This window comes from Athene cunicularia, assembly GCF_003259725.1.
Source record: "Athene cunicularia isolate RWA chromosome 6 unlocalized genomic scaffold, athCun1 chr6_part1, whole genome shotgun sequence".
NCBI classification, from domain to species: Eukaryota; Metazoa; Chordata; class Aves; order Strigiformes; family Strigidae; genus Athene; species Athene cunicularia.
The window spans coordinates 9,286,462-9,304,135 of record NW_020799105.1 but is presented as its reverse complement, the minus strand read 5'-3'; the positions used below and the strand labels follow the sequence as shown (position 1 = coordinate 9,304,135).

The 17,674-nt window shown below is 36.1% G+C and overlaps 1 protein-coding gene across 2 annotated transcripts in view; it reads left to right on the top strand.

The window, feature by feature from the left end:
• The window catches only part of BTAF1 (B-TFIID TATA-box binding protein associated factor 1), a 46,291-nt gene extending 29,085 nt beyond the window's left edge, over window positions 1–17,206 (top strand). The window contains exons 20-38 of one of the 2 annotated variants that reach the window (XM_026851215.1): window positions 761–1,187; window positions 2,240–2,430; window positions 3,378–3,531; window positions 3,622–3,731; window positions 5,702–5,903; window positions 6,315–6,463; window positions 9,291–9,443; window positions 9,930–10,051; window positions 10,258–10,425; window positions 10,604–10,681; window positions 10,761–10,890; window positions 11,590–11,731; window positions 11,901–12,031; window positions 12,442–12,567; window positions 13,339–13,491; window positions 14,075–14,286; window positions 14,454–14,613; window positions 15,207–15,377; window positions 15,616–17,206. In XM_026851215.1, the coding sequence (XP_026707016.1) occupies window positions 761–1,187; window positions 2,240–2,430; window positions 3,378–3,531; window positions 3,622–3,731; window positions 5,702–5,903; window positions 6,315–6,463; window positions 9,291–9,443; window positions 9,930–10,051; window positions 10,258–10,425; window positions 10,604–10,681; window positions 10,761–10,890; window positions 11,590–11,731; window positions 11,901–12,031; window positions 12,442–12,567; window positions 13,339–13,491; window positions 14,075–14,286; window positions 14,454–14,613; window positions 15,207–15,377; window positions 15,616–15,762 (3,126 nt within the window). In that variant the 3' untranslated portion in view covers window positions 15,763–17,206. Of the gene's footprint in view, window positions 1–760; window positions 1,188–2,218; window positions 2,431–3,377; window positions 3,532–3,621; window positions 3,732–5,701; window positions 5,904–6,314; window positions 6,464–9,290; window positions 9,444–9,929; window positions 10,052–10,257; window positions 10,426–10,603; window positions 10,682–10,760; window positions 10,891–11,589; window positions 11,732–11,900; window positions 12,032–12,441; window positions 12,568–13,338; window positions 13,492–14,074; window positions 14,287–14,453; window positions 14,614–15,206; window positions 15,378–15,615 lie in introns of both variants that reach the window. The other variant, XM_026851214.1, reaches the window with a different exon arrangement.
• The last annotated feature ends 468 nt before the right edge of the window (window positions 17,207–17,674 follow it).

Genomic DNA, 17,674 nt, shown 5'->3' with positions numbered 1-17,674 from the left:
CTTTGGTTGTTCCAGTCATCAAGGTCATGTGGAGTAGAACTGGAGATATCCATAGAATGAAGCAGTACAAGTCTGGTAGTTGAAAAACTTGACCTGAACGTTTAAAAGTAAAAGGCAAAAACCAACAAAAAAACGCTCTCAGATTAACCCTCTCAACAATTGTGAACTTTCCTGTACTCAGGAGTCTTAACTATCCTATCAGTAGAGTAAATTCAGCATTTCCATGATTCTATGTGGCTTTTTGTCTTTCCTGTGAAAGATTTAAACTACAGTAGTTAGCCAGTTGTGAGTGGGGAAAGGATATGGCAAGTCCTGCAGCTAATGTCTTGTGATGACTTTTTGCTTGGATTTTTATCCTAGTCTCTTTCCTCAAAAGAAAATCACCTTAGAAACAACTTCCTCATGCATGGGACCTTGCCCATCCTTTGTGGCCTCTTATACTCAATGGCATGTTCTCCTTTGCTTATCTGTCATGCACTTACATATTGCCAGAATATCTGGATATATCTGGTAGATATAGGACAATCTAAATTTGGGAGGGGTATATAAAATCCTCTTCTAGCTTTGGGACTCTAGACTTGAAATGTTGATAATGTGCCTGGTTTTTCCATTGGAGCATTTCCTGCTCTTTTCTGGAAAAATGGAGATGATAATACCTAGTTAAGTGACTTATGTTCTGCCATGAAAACCAGTTTTCAGAGGATATCCCATTTTACAGTAAATGAAACAGATTTGTAACTCTCTTCTTCCTTTTTATTAGGTTACTTCTGTTTTCAATGAGGTGACATCATCCTTTACTTTGAATCCTAAAATTCTACAACAGTTGGACAGTAAACGACAGCAAGTCCAAATGACTGTTACAGAAACAAATCAAGAATGGCAAGTGTTGCATCTGCGAGTCCATACATTTGCTGCATGTGCAGTTGTGAACTTGCAGCAACTTCCAGAAAAACTAAATCCTGTTATAAAACCCTTAATGGAAGCCATCAAAAAAGAGGAGAATACACTTGTACAAAACTATGTGGCTTTGTGTATAGCAAAGTTACTTCAGCAGTGTACAACAAGGTCTCCTTGTCCCAACTCAAAGATTATAAAAAATCTCTGCAACTCCCTTTGTGTAGATCCACATCTTACCCCACTAGCAGCATGTCCTGCACAGCCTCAGAGTGGCCATGAAAACTCAAAAGGTACGATATCTAAGACTGCCAGGATCTTAAAAATATGTCTGTGCTTGCCTCTGAACTGTTAAAATTAGTATTTGACTGAGTCTTGTTTTCAGTGTTTTTAAAAAGCTATCAAATTGAGTCTTCATTCATTAGTAATTATTTCATTTAAGTATTTTAAACTACACACAGCAACTAATAATGCGTGTGGTTTTCAGAGAATTTATGTATAAAAGACCTTAGATCCAATTTTCAGTTATATATTGTTCGATTATTATCCACTTATGATCACATTTAATTCAAATGTTACAAAGACTTTCATTGATTTGAATAAGTATGGAAATAAGAGTAGCATGTTAGAAAAAAGTCTGACGTGTTACATTTCATAGACTAATAGTAAGATAGCAAAAGATGAGGACAGTGCTCAAAATGAACAAATAATCCTGTGCACACTGTGGTTATGGATTTTCTGTTAATAAGTGTCCCTTGCTAAAAATGTATGGATTGAATGAACAACACTAAAACCTTAATACTCTTGAAGATTCTAGCCTGCTTTAAGGTTTGGCCATTACCCATTTTACTTTTTCTTAATGAATGCGTTATACTTTATCTCAGAGTAGAATAATATTCATATCTGAAAATTAAGCTGGTTAGTATAGAAACATCAACAAACTCAAACATACTGATGGCATCTCCTCTTATATCATGATAGAAGTCTTGAACTGCTTGTAAAGGACATGAAACATGAATTTTTGTTTAAACTTTAGAATGTAACATGTTTTATATAAAAAATACTTGTGCAAACTTTATATTTGACTGAAGTTTTATCTGTGTTTCTTGCTGAATAAGAATTTACATGGCAGTTTGCACACTTTGATTTTCATGCCAAGTCTGTAGTTTGCTCTTAACAGAGTAACTCTACTCTGTACTTAAATTTTTCTGTCCTTGAGGATGATGACACATGTTTTTTTTTAAGCATGTTTTGATCTGTGGATGAGTTGTAGGTAGCTATCACTTTCACCTCTGTTTGAAACTGCAGCTTAAATTGTTGTCAGCTGTTCTCTCTTTTCCTTTAGGGCCCAACTCTGATAAAGATGGGATGCATCATACAGTTACTAAGCACAGGGGAATAATTACGCTGTATAGACATCAGAAAGCTGCTTTTGCCATCACAAGTCGGCGAGGTCCTACTCCAAAAGCTCCAAAAGCCCCACTTGCAGATCTCCCTGCTGGCAGTAGTGGAAGCATTCCTACAGAACTTGATGAGGTAAACTCCCAAAAATTGTATTTGCAACTCGAGCATCCACCCATCCCTTCCATGACAGAATTCACAGGAGCTTGATAACGTTATAATTGGGATGCCCAGGATCTTTTTATGAGAACTGAGTTGATGTAAAATTTTGTGATACAAGCAGCATATGTTTGGTGGTGATGATGTTTCAAATCTTTCAGTATGTCATTAAAAAACTAACAGCTTCTAAAGTATTTTTCATTTAGTGCAGAATATTAATATCTCGGTACAAATCCATGCAAATGGATTTCCCCAAATGTGCTGTGATTGTGTCCCATTACCCATGTTAGTGTTGGTCATCTTGATGTATGATGGATTCTCTGAAGCATTAAAAACAGTATTTGAAATGTAACTGGCTTTAGAATGAACGTGGGACTTCCACGGTACGCTAAATTTTTTGTTACTGTTCTATTCATATGAAACTTATGTGTGTTCTAATAAGATCCTAGTCATGACAGTGATTCCTGAACAATGCTGTAGGCTTTTTTCATAATTGTTTGGGTTTTAGCAATTCCACTTTTCTGAAGGGGGTGGGAGCAAGAGAAAGTGCTTAATAACAAATCAAGTATTGATTGCTTTGGGGAAGTTTTACTATTATGTCATTGTTCTTGGTGTCCCTATACTGATAGTATCTGAGGTCCTGGAACTGGAACCAATTGGAAGACCTCTTGCTGAAATGGCCCTGTATCAGCAAAAGACATTCCCAAATTTATAGTGTTTAAATAATCTGCCTATAGATCTTATTTTTACCTGTATAAACAATAAAATAACTTAAAAAGAACAAAATCGACAAGCAAATTTGTTGTAGGTAGGTATAAACAATCAGAATTGAATGCTTATATAAGAATGGGACCTTCCTTGAAAATTATTATTATTCTTACATGTATCTGTCCTCACTACTTTGTTAAATTGTTTAATTCTAGGCTCAGAAGCCGTATGTTGTACAGAGAAGAGGAGCTGAATTCGCCTTATCTACTATAGCTAAACATTTTGGTGCTGAAATGGCAACAGGATTGCCACATCTCTGGGATGCTATGGTTGGTTCCTTAAGGAACAATATTCACATAAATAATTTTGGTAATTACACTTCCATTTTAAGCTGGGAGGGCTGGTAGACTGGTGGTAGTATGTCAGTTTTAAACTGAACACCTTTTCTGTTTTTAACAGACCGAAAGTCCTTACTGGAAAAAGGAGATGCTCCTGCTCAGGAGCTAGTAAATTCTTTGCAGGTTTTTGAAACAACAGCAGCTTCAATGGATACTCAGCTACATCCTCTGGTAATCATATTCCAAAGCAGCTTTTGTATGAAGCAATTCAGTCTGTTCATTGCCACTGTGTTAAATCTTTGTTTTAGAAGAATATTTAAAAAGAAGCCTTATAATTTTGCTCAAATTATGTTTTTATTCACTTGCTAGCCTGCCAGTTCTCCAAGTCCTGTATCCTAGTCTTGATAAACTGAAGACATAGCCTTCTGTCTTCAGCAATTAAGCTGTTTTTCCCTTGTGTCCTATAGGATGTGAAATTTTGTGTTTGTTTATGCAGGCTGTAGTATAAACCACAAAAGCAAACACCTACCTACAATTTAGCCTTGGCCTACCCTTTGCTGGATGAGATGCACAAACAAGATTGTGTCTGATGTTTGAGTTATGATAATATTTATGCTATTGTGTTACACTGAAATCAGCATCTCAACTCTGCTTTATTGTAATTCCGTATTTCCTAAATCTGGAAAACAGACTGATAGGATGATGCCTTCTCTTTGTTATTAAAGCACAGATAAAAAAGTTAGGCAACATTACGTGAGTGACTGAAATGTGTTAACTTCTAATAGGCTGACGTAGTTTGTGTGGCCAGAGTGAGGGGGGAGAATGGTAGTAATAAAGACTCTGCAGTTTACTGTCTGACTACTCTGTAACAGGCTGAAGGTTGTCAGAAAGGCTCCCTATGCAAGGAATGCAAATATTATGGGAGGCTTTAGTTTACCCTTAAGTAGACTGATTTGATTATTTTTTAAAATTACTTCTTTTTACCCATTGCTCAATGTAAAAGACATCTTACACATAGTAGTAAGCTCTGAACTGACTATTTCTACTTGGGAGAGAGTACTACTTTGGAGTTAGGATAGTTCTGTGACAGTATCAGCTGAATGTAAAATACTGTTTTTTAAAAAAAAAAAAAGGAAGTTAAGAAAGAAACAAGAATGTCATCATTATGCCTGCATCTGAACAGAATATTCAGTACTAGCTTATCTTCAATACTATATTCTAGAATAAACATAGTAGCACTGGAAGAGGCATAGAGAAGGGTAACAGATTGATAAAAATATGTGAAAAAGCTCCCATGCAAGGAATAAGTAGGCCAGAACTATGTCTGGAAAGGATATGATGGGAAAGGATGAGTGTGAGGAATGGCTGTAGAATTCTGAGCAGATGGACAAGATTCACATGGAACATAGGAATTGTTTCTTGTCTATTTTAATAAAGTACTGAAGGGGTTTTGAGTAAATTTAGTATATGACATGGTAAGGTTTTTTTATATATATGTGTATTATATATACATGCACACTATATATGATGTGCAGTTAATGTGAAGGTTGCTTTTGGGGGTGCTAATACTGTATACAAGTTTCAAAAAAAATAAAAAGAAAGTCAAAGAGGGTGGAATTGGTTCATCAAAGCTAATATTTAGGGACTTCCATACTAGAAAAAAACTTGACTACATGTTTAATATACCCGGTGTAAAAATATATTTGTGCTGATAAAAAAAGGACCTGTCTGTACACACGTACCCCCTTGGGAAGGTGTACATTTCCTTCTGGGTGTCTTGTCACACAGAGTTAGTAAGACTCCCAACATGGATAATTCATCTGCCTAAACATAAATGGGATGAGTCTAAGACAAATTTGCTAGCTGGAAGGAATTCTTTAATCATTGTGTCCAAGCAATAATTCTTTTTTTAATAAAAAGTTCTGAGTACTTAGTACTGTGTATTTCCAGTGTGAAACACTTTAATTAATCAAGGGCTTCTTTAATTTTCATTGTGACTAAAACCCTAAATATTTTGTTACTCTAAATTGTAACCATTTTAGGGAGTAATACTACTTCAAAGTCATGTTTTTCTTCTGAAACAAGTTTTCAGACATTCTGTGGGAGGCAACAGTGACTTAAAGACTTTATTTCAAAGTAATTCAGTAATTTGTTTGTAATGCATATTAACCTTTTTTTCCCCATCACCTTCTCCTATTCAGTTAATACAGCACTTGCCTCATCTTTATATGTGCCTTCAACATCCCAGCACTGCAGTGAGACACATGGCTTCTCGTTGTGTAGGTGTTATGAGCAAAATAGCTACCATGGAAACAATGAATATCTTTCTAGAGAAAGTTCTACCGTGGTTGGGAGCAATAGATGACAACACCAAACAAGAAGGTGCAATTGAAGCACTTGCATGTATCCTTGCTCAAATATTCAAAAAAGCAGAAACTCCTTTGCAGTTGCAGAATTTGGGGGAACAGACCCCTTTGCCTGAAAAAAATGGAAGGAGAAATGAAATGTTAAGCTGGTTTCCTCCTGTAGACAAGAAATAGAAGAAACTTTCATTTCCATTGCCTTTTGTCTATCAAATGAAGGTTCGGTGGGGATAATTCAATTTCTCAAACAATGGAATTCACTAGGCTAAATGTAACTGGGTAGATCAGGCTTTCCCACCCTGCTCCCCTTGCTTTGTTGATAGAAATCTTTTTTTTTTCTGAATGTAATGTATTAATGACTTTTACCTATCAAGTGTGAAATCTGCCAGGTATATATTGATGTCAGACAGTTCTGAACTGGTAAAAACTATTTCCTTAATAACTGATCCAGGTGTAATGGAGCAGCTGGATGTTGGTATTGTTCCATACATTGTTCTTCTCGTGGTTCCAGTCTTGGGTAGAATGAGTGATCAGACAAACAGTGTGCGTTTTATGGCTACTCAGTGCTTTGCAACACTAATTAGACTAATGCCTCTTGAGGTAAGCTCAAGTTGTAGGTATACTGTGAACTGTCCTGTGTCTGCTTTTTCACCAGCCACAAAGTCCAAGCTTCTAGCTTATTAAATGCTGAATAAGTAACTGGTTTTTAGAGATGAGTCCATATCAGACAACTGAAGATGTGTCCTTTACAATGTAAAATGAGTAAAATTTGACTGTCAGTAATTTTCTAAATGGATGTTAAATTTCTCTTTAAGAAACTCATCTCAGCTATGTACATGAAATTAAAGTGTATATTCATTAGTTTTGTCCATAATGCTGCTTTTGCTAGTTTTGACTCAAAATTCTTAAGAGTTACATGAGCACTTTCTCTAGGTATGCGTGGTGTTGTGTATGTGGTCCAGAGAAATGCATAAAAAATCAATACTGATTTAAAAGGAAGAAACAAAATAGCATCAATAGAAACAGTATGGAGATAAATCCAGTTACTTACTCCTAGTTCTTAAAATCTAAAAGCCCCACCCTGCAGCTTTGGGCAAAATACTATGTGTATTATGATCCAGTAGTATTTAATCAGTACAGATTTGCTTCAGTGTTTCACTCCTACAACTTGCATACCTCGGGCACTTTCTCATATTGCACTTCAAGGACTACAAGGCTTCTAAGTAACTTATTTTCACCACCAGATGGTAACAGAAGACAGTTCAGAATTCATTTGCATGCTTCTAATGAAAAACCCTCTGTCAGTTTAATGGGTTTAGTATCTTTCATTATCTCAAATTTTAATTTAGCATAATAGAACTTTAGAATCTTGATAACTAGTAATCTGCCTTAAATGGAGCACTTAATTTCTCTATGCTTACACTGAAATGTTGAAAAAGTTGAAAGTGAGCAAAGTAGAAATGGATTTCTTAGATGCTGTTGTTTGTTCAAATGTCATTCACACCAGTGCCCTTCATATGCATCTGAATACAGTGCTATGGAATACTTGTAGCTTAGGGGGTTTTTTTAAGCTATTTTAATAGAATTTAGTGAGCATCTCAGTGTAGAATACTTGTTATATACTTCTCTTTCCAGTTAAGGAAGTTCAGTGTCAGAAATATGCAAACTTAGAGTGAAATATACTAATAATGAGAGAAAATACCAGTGCTGTTGTGGCAATTTTTTAATATTAGGCCAACAACAGATTTGAATTGGTAACTGTACAGGGGTTGGAGTCATTTCAGTGCAAAGAGTAAGGGGTGGATTGATGGGGTCTAGGGAAATATATGTTTTGTGGGGAGATACTTTATTACTTCAATCTCAGAAAAGGATTCCTTAACTTCATTAACAAGTTTTCATAGACAAAGTTTCACCTGTGTGAAAAAACTTAGAGTGGTGTTTTATGGATAGCTTTACTTTCTTAAATGGGAAAACTTTTTAGGGTAGTCCTGCAGATATTTCATAAGACAAACACAGTTTTCAGTGGTTATAGTGATAACTATATTTTTTTAAAAAAACTTTCCACTCTTGCAATTTTATGTCCCTGAAGCATGATTTAGTTCTGTAACAGTCTGTCTAGACTTTTGTGTTTATTGCTGCCATTTTATATACTGTCTAAAATACAAGACCAGAATTCAGCTGCTAGATAAGTAAAAGTGATAAGAGGTCTGAATAAGCTTGGAGTTTCTAATTGGTATTTTTGTGTTCGTTTCTAATTGTGAGGAATTGGAAACAATAGCAATAAATTTGTTGGGAGAACTTAGGTACGCTCAGTTTTCTGTGCCTTTATTCTCAATTTCATTATTCATTCAGTCATAAAAATTAAAATATGACTGAGAGAAAGTTTGTAAGATTGATAGTTCAACTTAATATGTCCAGGTTTATTGATAAGCAATCATGCTGCAAGTTGACAGTATACTTAAACCAAATAACTGGCATGGTATTCATACTTCAGACATGTTCAACTGCTCTTCCTACCCTCCCTTTTAAAAGAACAAGTAGGCTGTTGTCTGTGTGTATGTACATAAATATCTTCTTGGAGTACTTCTAACATCTCAAATCTGGGTTGGTTTTCCCCCTTCCTTATTAACCACGTACACAGTGGAATTATTTCATTGTAGTTTTCTTCTCAGCCAGTAGCCCCTGCTAAGTGATCAGTAACATGGCTTCTGAAGTAAAGTTAACTAAAGATGGATGTGGCCCAGAAAACTAGGATGACAGATGTGATGATGGAAAATATCAGTACCTCTTATGCTACTACATATTATTAGCAAGCAAGAATGTCTGATCATGTTTGGTCCCCAGATAGCTTCTTTGGGCTTCTGGCCTGGTATGAGAAGTACATAGGAAGCCAAAGTCTGCTGTTACAAACCTGGAGGGGTTTAGGTTTTTCTTTTTCCTAATAGTTTCCAACTGCTTGTATTCATCCTGTGGATTTCAGTATCATTCTAGATCTCATTCTACTAACATCTGTAGGAGAAAGATCCATCTAACTTTGGATGGTAGATTGTGACTCAGGAGAAATGGGTGTCAAAGGATTCTCTAGCCAACCAGATAAACTCTCTGATTAGAGGTAAAATAGCTCAGTCTTTGTAAAATCTTACAAGCATGACCAGGATTTCCCCTCTTCTACACAATTGTATCAAGCTTTTCAGTGTGTCCTTTGGGGCAGAATTTGTCTTCTGCACACTACAGCCCTGGATGAGTTGATCTTCAAGGAATCAAACAAGTATAGCGCTGAATTTGGATTTATATAATTGAGAAGATTGCAACTATTTTCCATGTGTTTCTTTAAAATGTCTAAGCTAGTATGAGGTTTTATTTCTTACTGTCTGTGAGAATTAAGTACTATAGCCCTTACGCTACTGCTTTAAAAATACTATCCTAGGCTGGTATACCAGATCCACCAAACATGTCTGAAGAATTAATCCGAATGAAAGCTAAAGAGCGTCACTTTCTGGAACAATTATTGGATGGAAAAAAACTGGAAAACTATGAAATTCCAGTACCAATCAAAGCAGAACTCAGAAAATACCAGCAGGTAACAGCTTATACTTTCATTTTTAAAAAGCACTAAGTTCCAGTCTGATACAATTTTAAGGAAGGGTAGAAGCCGTTTGGGTGCTGGGTGTTTTTGCTTGTGGGTTTTCTGTTTTGCTTTTAGCTGTGCAGTGTCCATCATGGACTCTTGGATCAAGAACAATGGATTAAGTAATGCAGGCCACTTATACTGTTCTTCTAGTTTTTTTCCCCTCTGGATTCTGTCATGTTTTCTTGGGGAATGGTCAGTGGGCTGTGCTGCTTAGGCTGACCGTGGCAGCTCACCATTGCAAAGGCAGGCCTCATCATACTGTTTGGCTGCTTATGTTTCTCCCTTTATTCCCCTCTGCTTGAGTAAATGGACTGTAGTGGATGCATTTATGGTGGGAACCCAGCTCATAGTTTGGCAGTGATGGATGAACTGAAGCTTAAATAGCCGAAAGCCAGTTTTTCCTTCTGAGGCACTCTTTTTATTTTGTGATTTCAGGATGGAGTGAACTGGCTGGCATTTCTCAATAAATACAAACTTCATGGAATTCTTTGTGATGACATGGGCTTAGGAAAAACTTTACAATCCATTTGCATTCTTGCAGGTGATCATTGCCTCAGGTAAGCTTAAACAAGTAACGTTATATCTTAAAGACTTTAATGATAGGTTTTATCTACGGTAATAACTCTGGAACATAGTCCTGGACAACTAGGTAGGTGGCTCTGTTTGAGCAGGGGTGTTGGACCAGATGACCTCCAGAGGTCCCTTCTGACCTCAACTATTGTGTGAAAACAATTTTTTCAAAGTTGCTTTTACATTCTTAAAGGGCTCAGGAATATGCAAGAACAAAACTGGTGGACAGTGTTCCTCTTCCCTCCTTGGTCGTGTGCCCTCCTACACTCACAGGACACTGGGTGGATGAAGTGGGCAAATTTTGCTCAAAAGAATATCTTAATCCTTTGCACTATACAGGACCTCCTACTGAGAGAGCAAGGTAATGTATTTTGTGTTTATGATTTCAGTAAATTACCACACACAGAAATTTGCATTTCACTTTACTACTGAAGCATAGTTTGTGGGTGTGGTAAAACTTGTGGTGGTACCTTTAAAGGCTATAATAATAACATAAGTAAGGAACACTTTAGTTAGGATTTCCTCTTTTTTTTCTTAAGATTACAACACCAGGTGAAAAGACACAATCTCATAGTGGCTTCATATGATGTTGTAAGAAATGACATTGACTTCTTCAGGTAAGAATTGGGGTTTTTCTGAGGTTTTTAATAGCTTAGAATTTTAAATGCTACTTAAGTCTGTGTTCTTCTTTTCTAGAAATATTAAGTTTAATTACTGCATTCTTGATGAAGGCCATGTAATAAAAAATGGAAAAACAAAGCTGTCAAAAGCAGTAAAACAGCTAACTGCCAATTACAGGATAATTCTTTCTGGGACACCAATCCAGGTAACTGCTTTTCTTTCTTTCTATTCAATTGGATGAGTAGTAGAAAGCAAGCAAAAAATCATCTCCTTTGCAGTCTGTTTTCTTGTGCTTTTTATCAGTTGTCTTGTTCAAAGTATACATTGTAAAAAAAAGCCTTTCATTGCTAAATACTTGAAACTACTTTTTTTTTATTTTCCTTTCTGATATACCCATGTATAGGAGAATGTGTGTAGTATATGTGGTACTAATGGGGCTTAAAAGTTGGCAGCAAGACTTTTTCTACCTCTTGTTCTTAAAGTAGCAGGCAGGGAAGTGGGGAGAGAACATTTCCTTATGCCTCTAGTGAAATTCGCAAGAAACTCAACTCTGAGAACTCCAGATTTTGGGCTTTGTCCTGATGGCTTGTCTGTGGAGTATCTGTCTCATCCAGACTAATACCACTTGTGTCTCCTGGGTTTTGTTGTCCAGAAGAACTCAGGGTGTGGCTTAAGATGTCAGACACAGTAGAGAGTCCATTTATATATTAAAGTGCATGTACAGGTCTTCCTGTCTCTTAGGTTGATGAAAGTCACCAAGTTCCAGGAGCTCAAAAATATGCTAAAATGTTATGTTTGTAGTGGTTTATAGGCAGTGTTAAATATGTATGGAAATATTTCTGATAACTTGTGACAATTCATTACTTTGAAAAAATAATTTAACAGATGTTTCTCTTATGTTCAGAACAACGTCTTAGAGTTGTGGTCGTTGTTTGACTTCCTTATGCCAGGATTTTTGGGTACAGAACGCCAGTTTGCAGCTCGTTATGGCAAACCAATACTGGCAAGTAGAGATGCCCGAAGCTCCAGTCGAGAGCAAGAGGCTGGTAAGGATCAAATGTTAAGTCCTGGTCATCTTGTTTTCTTTCTTCAAATTAGAACTGCTAATGAAAAGAGGGAGTACAGTCAGTTCCAACACAAGAGATTGGCAGGGGCAGGCTGAATGTTTTGAATTTTCTTAATTTCTAAAATACTGCTTCTGTTGCCTTCACTTAGGGGTTCTTGCAATGGAAGCACTGCACCGCCAAGTTCTGCCATTCCTGCTAAGGAGAATGAAAGAGGATGTACTGCAAGATCTTCCACCCAAAATTATTCAAGATTATTACTGTATTTTGAGTCCTCTACAGGTATGCTAAGAAGTGGCTGGTAGCTTAGCTTTTTTAGCACAGTTAAAACCACAGAGGAACCACTTGATTCCTGGGCCAATGTGACGTTCTATGGTACCATGGGATCAAAATGCTTTTCCTAGTACATGTTTAAACACTAATTTTATTCCAGTTGCAGTAATTTCCTTAGCTTAATTTCTGGCATTGTTCTACAATAATAACTTCTAGGCATCTGTAGATTCTTTTTAAAATACTTTCCAAGCTGAAGAAAATGAATTACAAGAGATTCCACTGTTAATGTTGATCTTGTGCTACATATAAAATAGCTTCCTTGATTTATAACAATTCAGAACTTTAACTGGAGACTAAATTCTAAAAATGACTGCTCATCTTGCTTCTGTTGGGGAAAATGTATTTATTCTCTTGTACAGGTTCAGCTTTATGAAGATTTTGCCAAGTCTCGTGCCAAATGTGATATTGATGAAACAGTTTCTTCCATTTCACTGAATGAAGAAACGGAAAAACCAAAGCTTAAAGCTACAGGTCATGTATTTCAGGTACAGATTTCTTCAGCAACTTTTACTACCTAGTTCATTTATTTCTAGTAATTGTATTTCCAGGTTTAATAAAAAATGAAAATAAAAACAGTTACCTTACACATTTGTGGCTATATCATCTGAGTAACATATTTAGTGCTTGGATTAGATTGCCCGGAATGTGATGTATAGCTATTATGCTTAAATTATATTTCTGTCTCTTTAAGTCATATAAAACCATCTTAAATTTTTTAATGTGTTCTGCTCAACTGGTGTTCATCTCTTTTATGGATCTTGGATGCTGCTACTCAATTAAAAACTGATTACCAAAAGTGCAAAACCTCCAAGCAAGAGTGAACTAATTTTGATCTCAACAGTTGTTGCACTACAAAACTAAGATTCTGAAACATGAATGAAAAAGTTTCCTTAACATTAGATCTGAATTTATGAAGGTTTGTAGTCTTATGGAATTGCAAATTAAGTCTTGGCTACTTGGAAACAATAATTCTTAGAGGCTCCCAAACCCATGTACTATATCCCACACTCACATGAAGGTGTTAGTCTTTGCACTGTTCCTGCAATGGGAACCAAGGTCATTATGCACCTAACAGTTACTGGATACAGTTTGAAATACAGGTTTTCTTAATATAAACGTGCAAGTTTATTTTGGCCTAAAGCCCAATTATGGAATGTGGCTGAGTGGCTCCTGTACTTATGATCAGTTTTGTTCATCCTTTTTCTGCACCTACATTGTTGCTAACTATTTCTTCAAACTTCTGTTTCTCAATAAAGGCATTGCAATACTTACGGAAGCTATGCAACCATCCAGCATTAGTGTTGACAACACAACATCCAGAATATAAAAGAATTACAGAGCAACTTGCAGCTCATAATTCATCCCTTCGAGACATCCAACATGCACCTAAGCTGTCTGCTTTAAAACAAGTAAGTAGACTTGTATGTTGGGCCTTAAGTTTTCAAAATGTGGCTCTACTAATGTTACAATTTGGAAAGTTTTAAGACTTCACTAATGTGAAAACTGATCTTAAAATGCTGGTTAAGTAGCAAACGGAATATAAAGGGGTTTAGACGCATGTCCTATTTTTCCTGTTATTTCAAGGGGGAGGGAGAAGCACAAGCTTGCTTCAAGGTGATGATGTTTACCTAGTTCTTGCTGCCTTGTCAAAAACCTTACTTTTATTCTGCTTTTTACTCCTGTCCCTCTTGTTACAAAAACCTTTTCTATTTATTGTACAGGAGACTACTAGCTCTGATAAATTGCATTACATACTTAAATTCTATTGTAAGTAAAGCAAAATTAAAGCAATTTTTCTCTTGACTCTTGAATTTTTCATCATTTGACAGTGAAGCCAACCTTTGCATTATGTCATTTCAGTGACTGTAATTTACTGACTGACTTCTGTAGTTTGCTGCTTTTATTTCTACTTTTGATAGTCCATCAGTATCAACATTTAAATGAGATCTGTTGTCAGTGTGTTGATACACTTTAATGCTCTTTTACTTTAAGCTGCTGCTAGACTGTGGCTTGGGGAATGGTGGATCTTCAGAAAGCGGTACAGAAGCTGTTGTGGCACAGCACAGAGTACTTATCTTCTGTCAACTTAAAAGCATGCTGGATATAGTGGAGCATGACCTTCTCAGACCTCAGTTACCTTCAGTTACTTATTTACGACTAGATGGCAGCATACCTGCTGGTCAGAGGCATTCCATTGTTTCACGGTAAGCATATCCCTTTATAACCAGTGAGGCCAACTGTAATGAACTATATTATTTATATGGTACAAAATTATAATTTTGTCTGCCTTATATCAGCTGAGGCTCATGGTTTTAGTATTTAATGAAATTTATCATGCTTAACTTTTTTTTTTTTTTTTTTTGTAATGCAGGTTTAATAATGACCCATCTATAGATGTTCTTTTGCTCACCACTCATGTTGGTGGATTGGGACTTAACTTGACAGGGGCTGATACAGTAGTATTTGTGGAACATGACTGGAACCCAATGAGAGACCTGCAAGCCATGGATCGAGCACATCGCATTGGGCAGGTGAAAAACTTATCCAATAAGGGTTTTTTTCCCCTTGTTGAACTCCTGTTTCTTCAAATTTGGATAAGGTTGTAGCATGTAATAAGTGACATCTAGGGGTTTCCACTGAGTTTCCATTCATACTGCGTTCTTGTAAACGTGCCAGATGTGGAAGTGTGTACTTTTCATATCCTGTTGCCAACTTGGTATGCCTTCTCTTCTGTGCTTCCTGAGCTGCTGAAGAGAGGCCAGGGAAGAATTAGCCTTCAGTGGAGGAAGAGATGCAACTGAGACAAGGAATAGAAGGGAAGCCCCACGGTGTTGTCCTCCTTTGCCTGGACAGGGAAAGAGTGAATGCTGTTAGTTTCCCTCTACAGCTGTAAAAAGCAGAGAATTCTTCATGAGTACAGATGCAATTGCAGGTGCCTCTATTTACTGTATGCTGGCATAGTCTTATTCTTTTCATCTAACATGTCAGACTTATGAGTACAATTACTGAAGGGTAACTCCAAGCCAAACTGCTTCCAGACTGTCTACGATGAGTACTTAAAAGGTTATGCTTTCTTAAATACCTAAGATTATATTTTTTAGATATGTGCTTTTTTTTCTTTCAGAAACGTGTTGTGAATGTATATCGCCTGATAACCAGGGGAACTCTGGAGGAGAAGATCATGGGTCTTCAGAAGTTCAAAATGAATATTGCAAATACAGTGATCAGCCAAGAAAACACAAGCCTACAGAGCATGGGAACAGAACAGCTTCTTGATCTGTTCACTCTTGACAAGGTAAAGAACCATCTTCACAAATATCTGCCAAAAATAGAGTAAGCTCAGGGAAAAACCTTTGCTTTGAAATGTAAAATTTATTCAGATGAACACTTGAAGTTGGAATGATGAATAGTAGACAGATCTCTGAAAAACAGGAGGAAGTGATATTTCTCCAAAAGAATCATCAGACTCAAAGGACTAAGTATATTTCTGAAAACGTTATCCTGTATATTTATTCTCTTTTTCTTTTGTGAAGGATGGAAAAACTGAAAAAGCAGATACCTCTACCTCTTCTGGGAAAGCATCAATGAAATCAGTACTCGAAAACCTTGGAGAACTATGGGATCAAGAACAGTACGACACTGAATACAGTCTTGAAAACTTTATGCATTCATTAAAGTAACCATCATATATTAGTAATACAACTGCTGCTAGTTCACGTATTTTTCTGCTGATATTCAGCAAACTTTAAAACATATTTAGTGAACCTTTAGCTTAATGTGTAAATAGACTTATAGAAAGAAGAATTTTCAAAAGACTGGCACTGAGTAGTGTCACCTGTTTCACTGGGGAGTTATTCTGTCTTAAACGTTTGCACTGTATAAAAAGAACTTTAAATGTAAACATTGTGAGGTGGTTTGAATTTTACTTGTTCTGAACAGCTGCAAATTCTTAATTGGTAGCGGAATAAAGCAAAGCAGGTTTTTACATATGTTAACAAGTGTTACTTCTGTTTGAAGTTAAGTCCACCATTATTTCTTTCTGTATCTATACTAGTTTTGTACAGTTGTTTTGGTGAGTACTTCAGGTTGTTCAGTGTACATTTTTCTTTTAAACACAACTTGCTTTTATGGTGTATTAAAAACAATTTTGAACTTAAACTTTCATTCAGATCATTTCAGGACTTGTATCACCAGAGGCAAAGCCTAGAAGCCTTGAAAGTATTGAATAATTAAATGGCACTAGTTATGTGCACCCATCTTTGTATATTGAGTATAAATATATTATGCTCTTCAGTGTTTCGACACCATCTTGAGAGAACAGCTGACTTGAACTTTTTAATGTAATGAGCTATATTAAGTACAGGTAATGGCCTATTTGTGGTCATGTTTGCATCCTGTTAGCAGGGGTGTACTTTTTTAATTTATCTATAAGGCTAGAATATAGCCGCTTTGAGATGCATGTATGTTTCAATTCTATATATTTTTTGTAACTAAAAGAGGAAATTAAATATACAGACAGACATTTTCCAGAAGTAGATTTTACACTGTCTAGGGTTCTAAAATCCATGCTAAAGTGACTGTTTACTAAACTGATGCATGATTTAAAGCTTCTTAACAGAATAGGGAGGACTTTTTTCTTTAGGAGAAAATATACATAGAAATACCTACTTTCAGTTTGAGGGAATTGAATAGTGGAAATTATGTAATAAAGATAGTAAAGGACTTTAATAGCAGTGAGTGAGAATAATATGGCTGTATGTTACGCAGCTTTTTATAAAAGGGAGGCAGTAGTAAAAGTGTGTTTCTAGATGTGCATATGTACCAGTATATGCACTTTTTATAAATATTAAATTATAGATAACTTACAGCAGTTGTCTGAATACATAGAATATACGTATAAATATAAAACCTAAGGTTTGTAGCTTGCTGTGTGCTTAAGCATCAGAGCTTAAAAACCACCAGAGACCTCAACTATGTAAAATAAGATTGTTTTAAAACAATATATATAAATCAAGACTGTTCTGCAGCATTGGAGATGAAATAATGTCACATTTCAGTTAGTTATGAACTGCCATATTGTAACTAAATTAGCATTCCATGAAAATAAACAAAACTGGGAATATATATATAGCTTGTATGTTGCATATGTCCATGTTTAGGCTTTTTCCTGTAAAGAAGACTTTCAGTGTAGCTGACTAGGTAAAAAACAATGCTTTTGGAAATAACAGCTGTATTACTAGTATTGGTTCACTTCTACCTTCATACATACAATATTTCTGTTGTGCTTTCAAGTGATAACCCAAGTGGGAGAGACACAAGGTGAGGCTTGGTGTGCTGTTTGCAGAGAAACTTATACTGCTGGAATACTGGGTTCTTTAAGATAACTTGGTGCAGTAATTTGGTGCTAGTGCCCAGAAATAACAAGACATTTGAATAAAGGAACTTCTTAATTAGTCATAAAACACTGCATATGTTTTTCTTCAAGAGTTTTATTAGTTGCAGAGGTAGGAAACACTTTGGCTCCTGTTGGAAAAGAAATGCACAGCAAAGGACTGCTTTAAACCAGTTAGCTATCACGTTGTGGTTGCTATG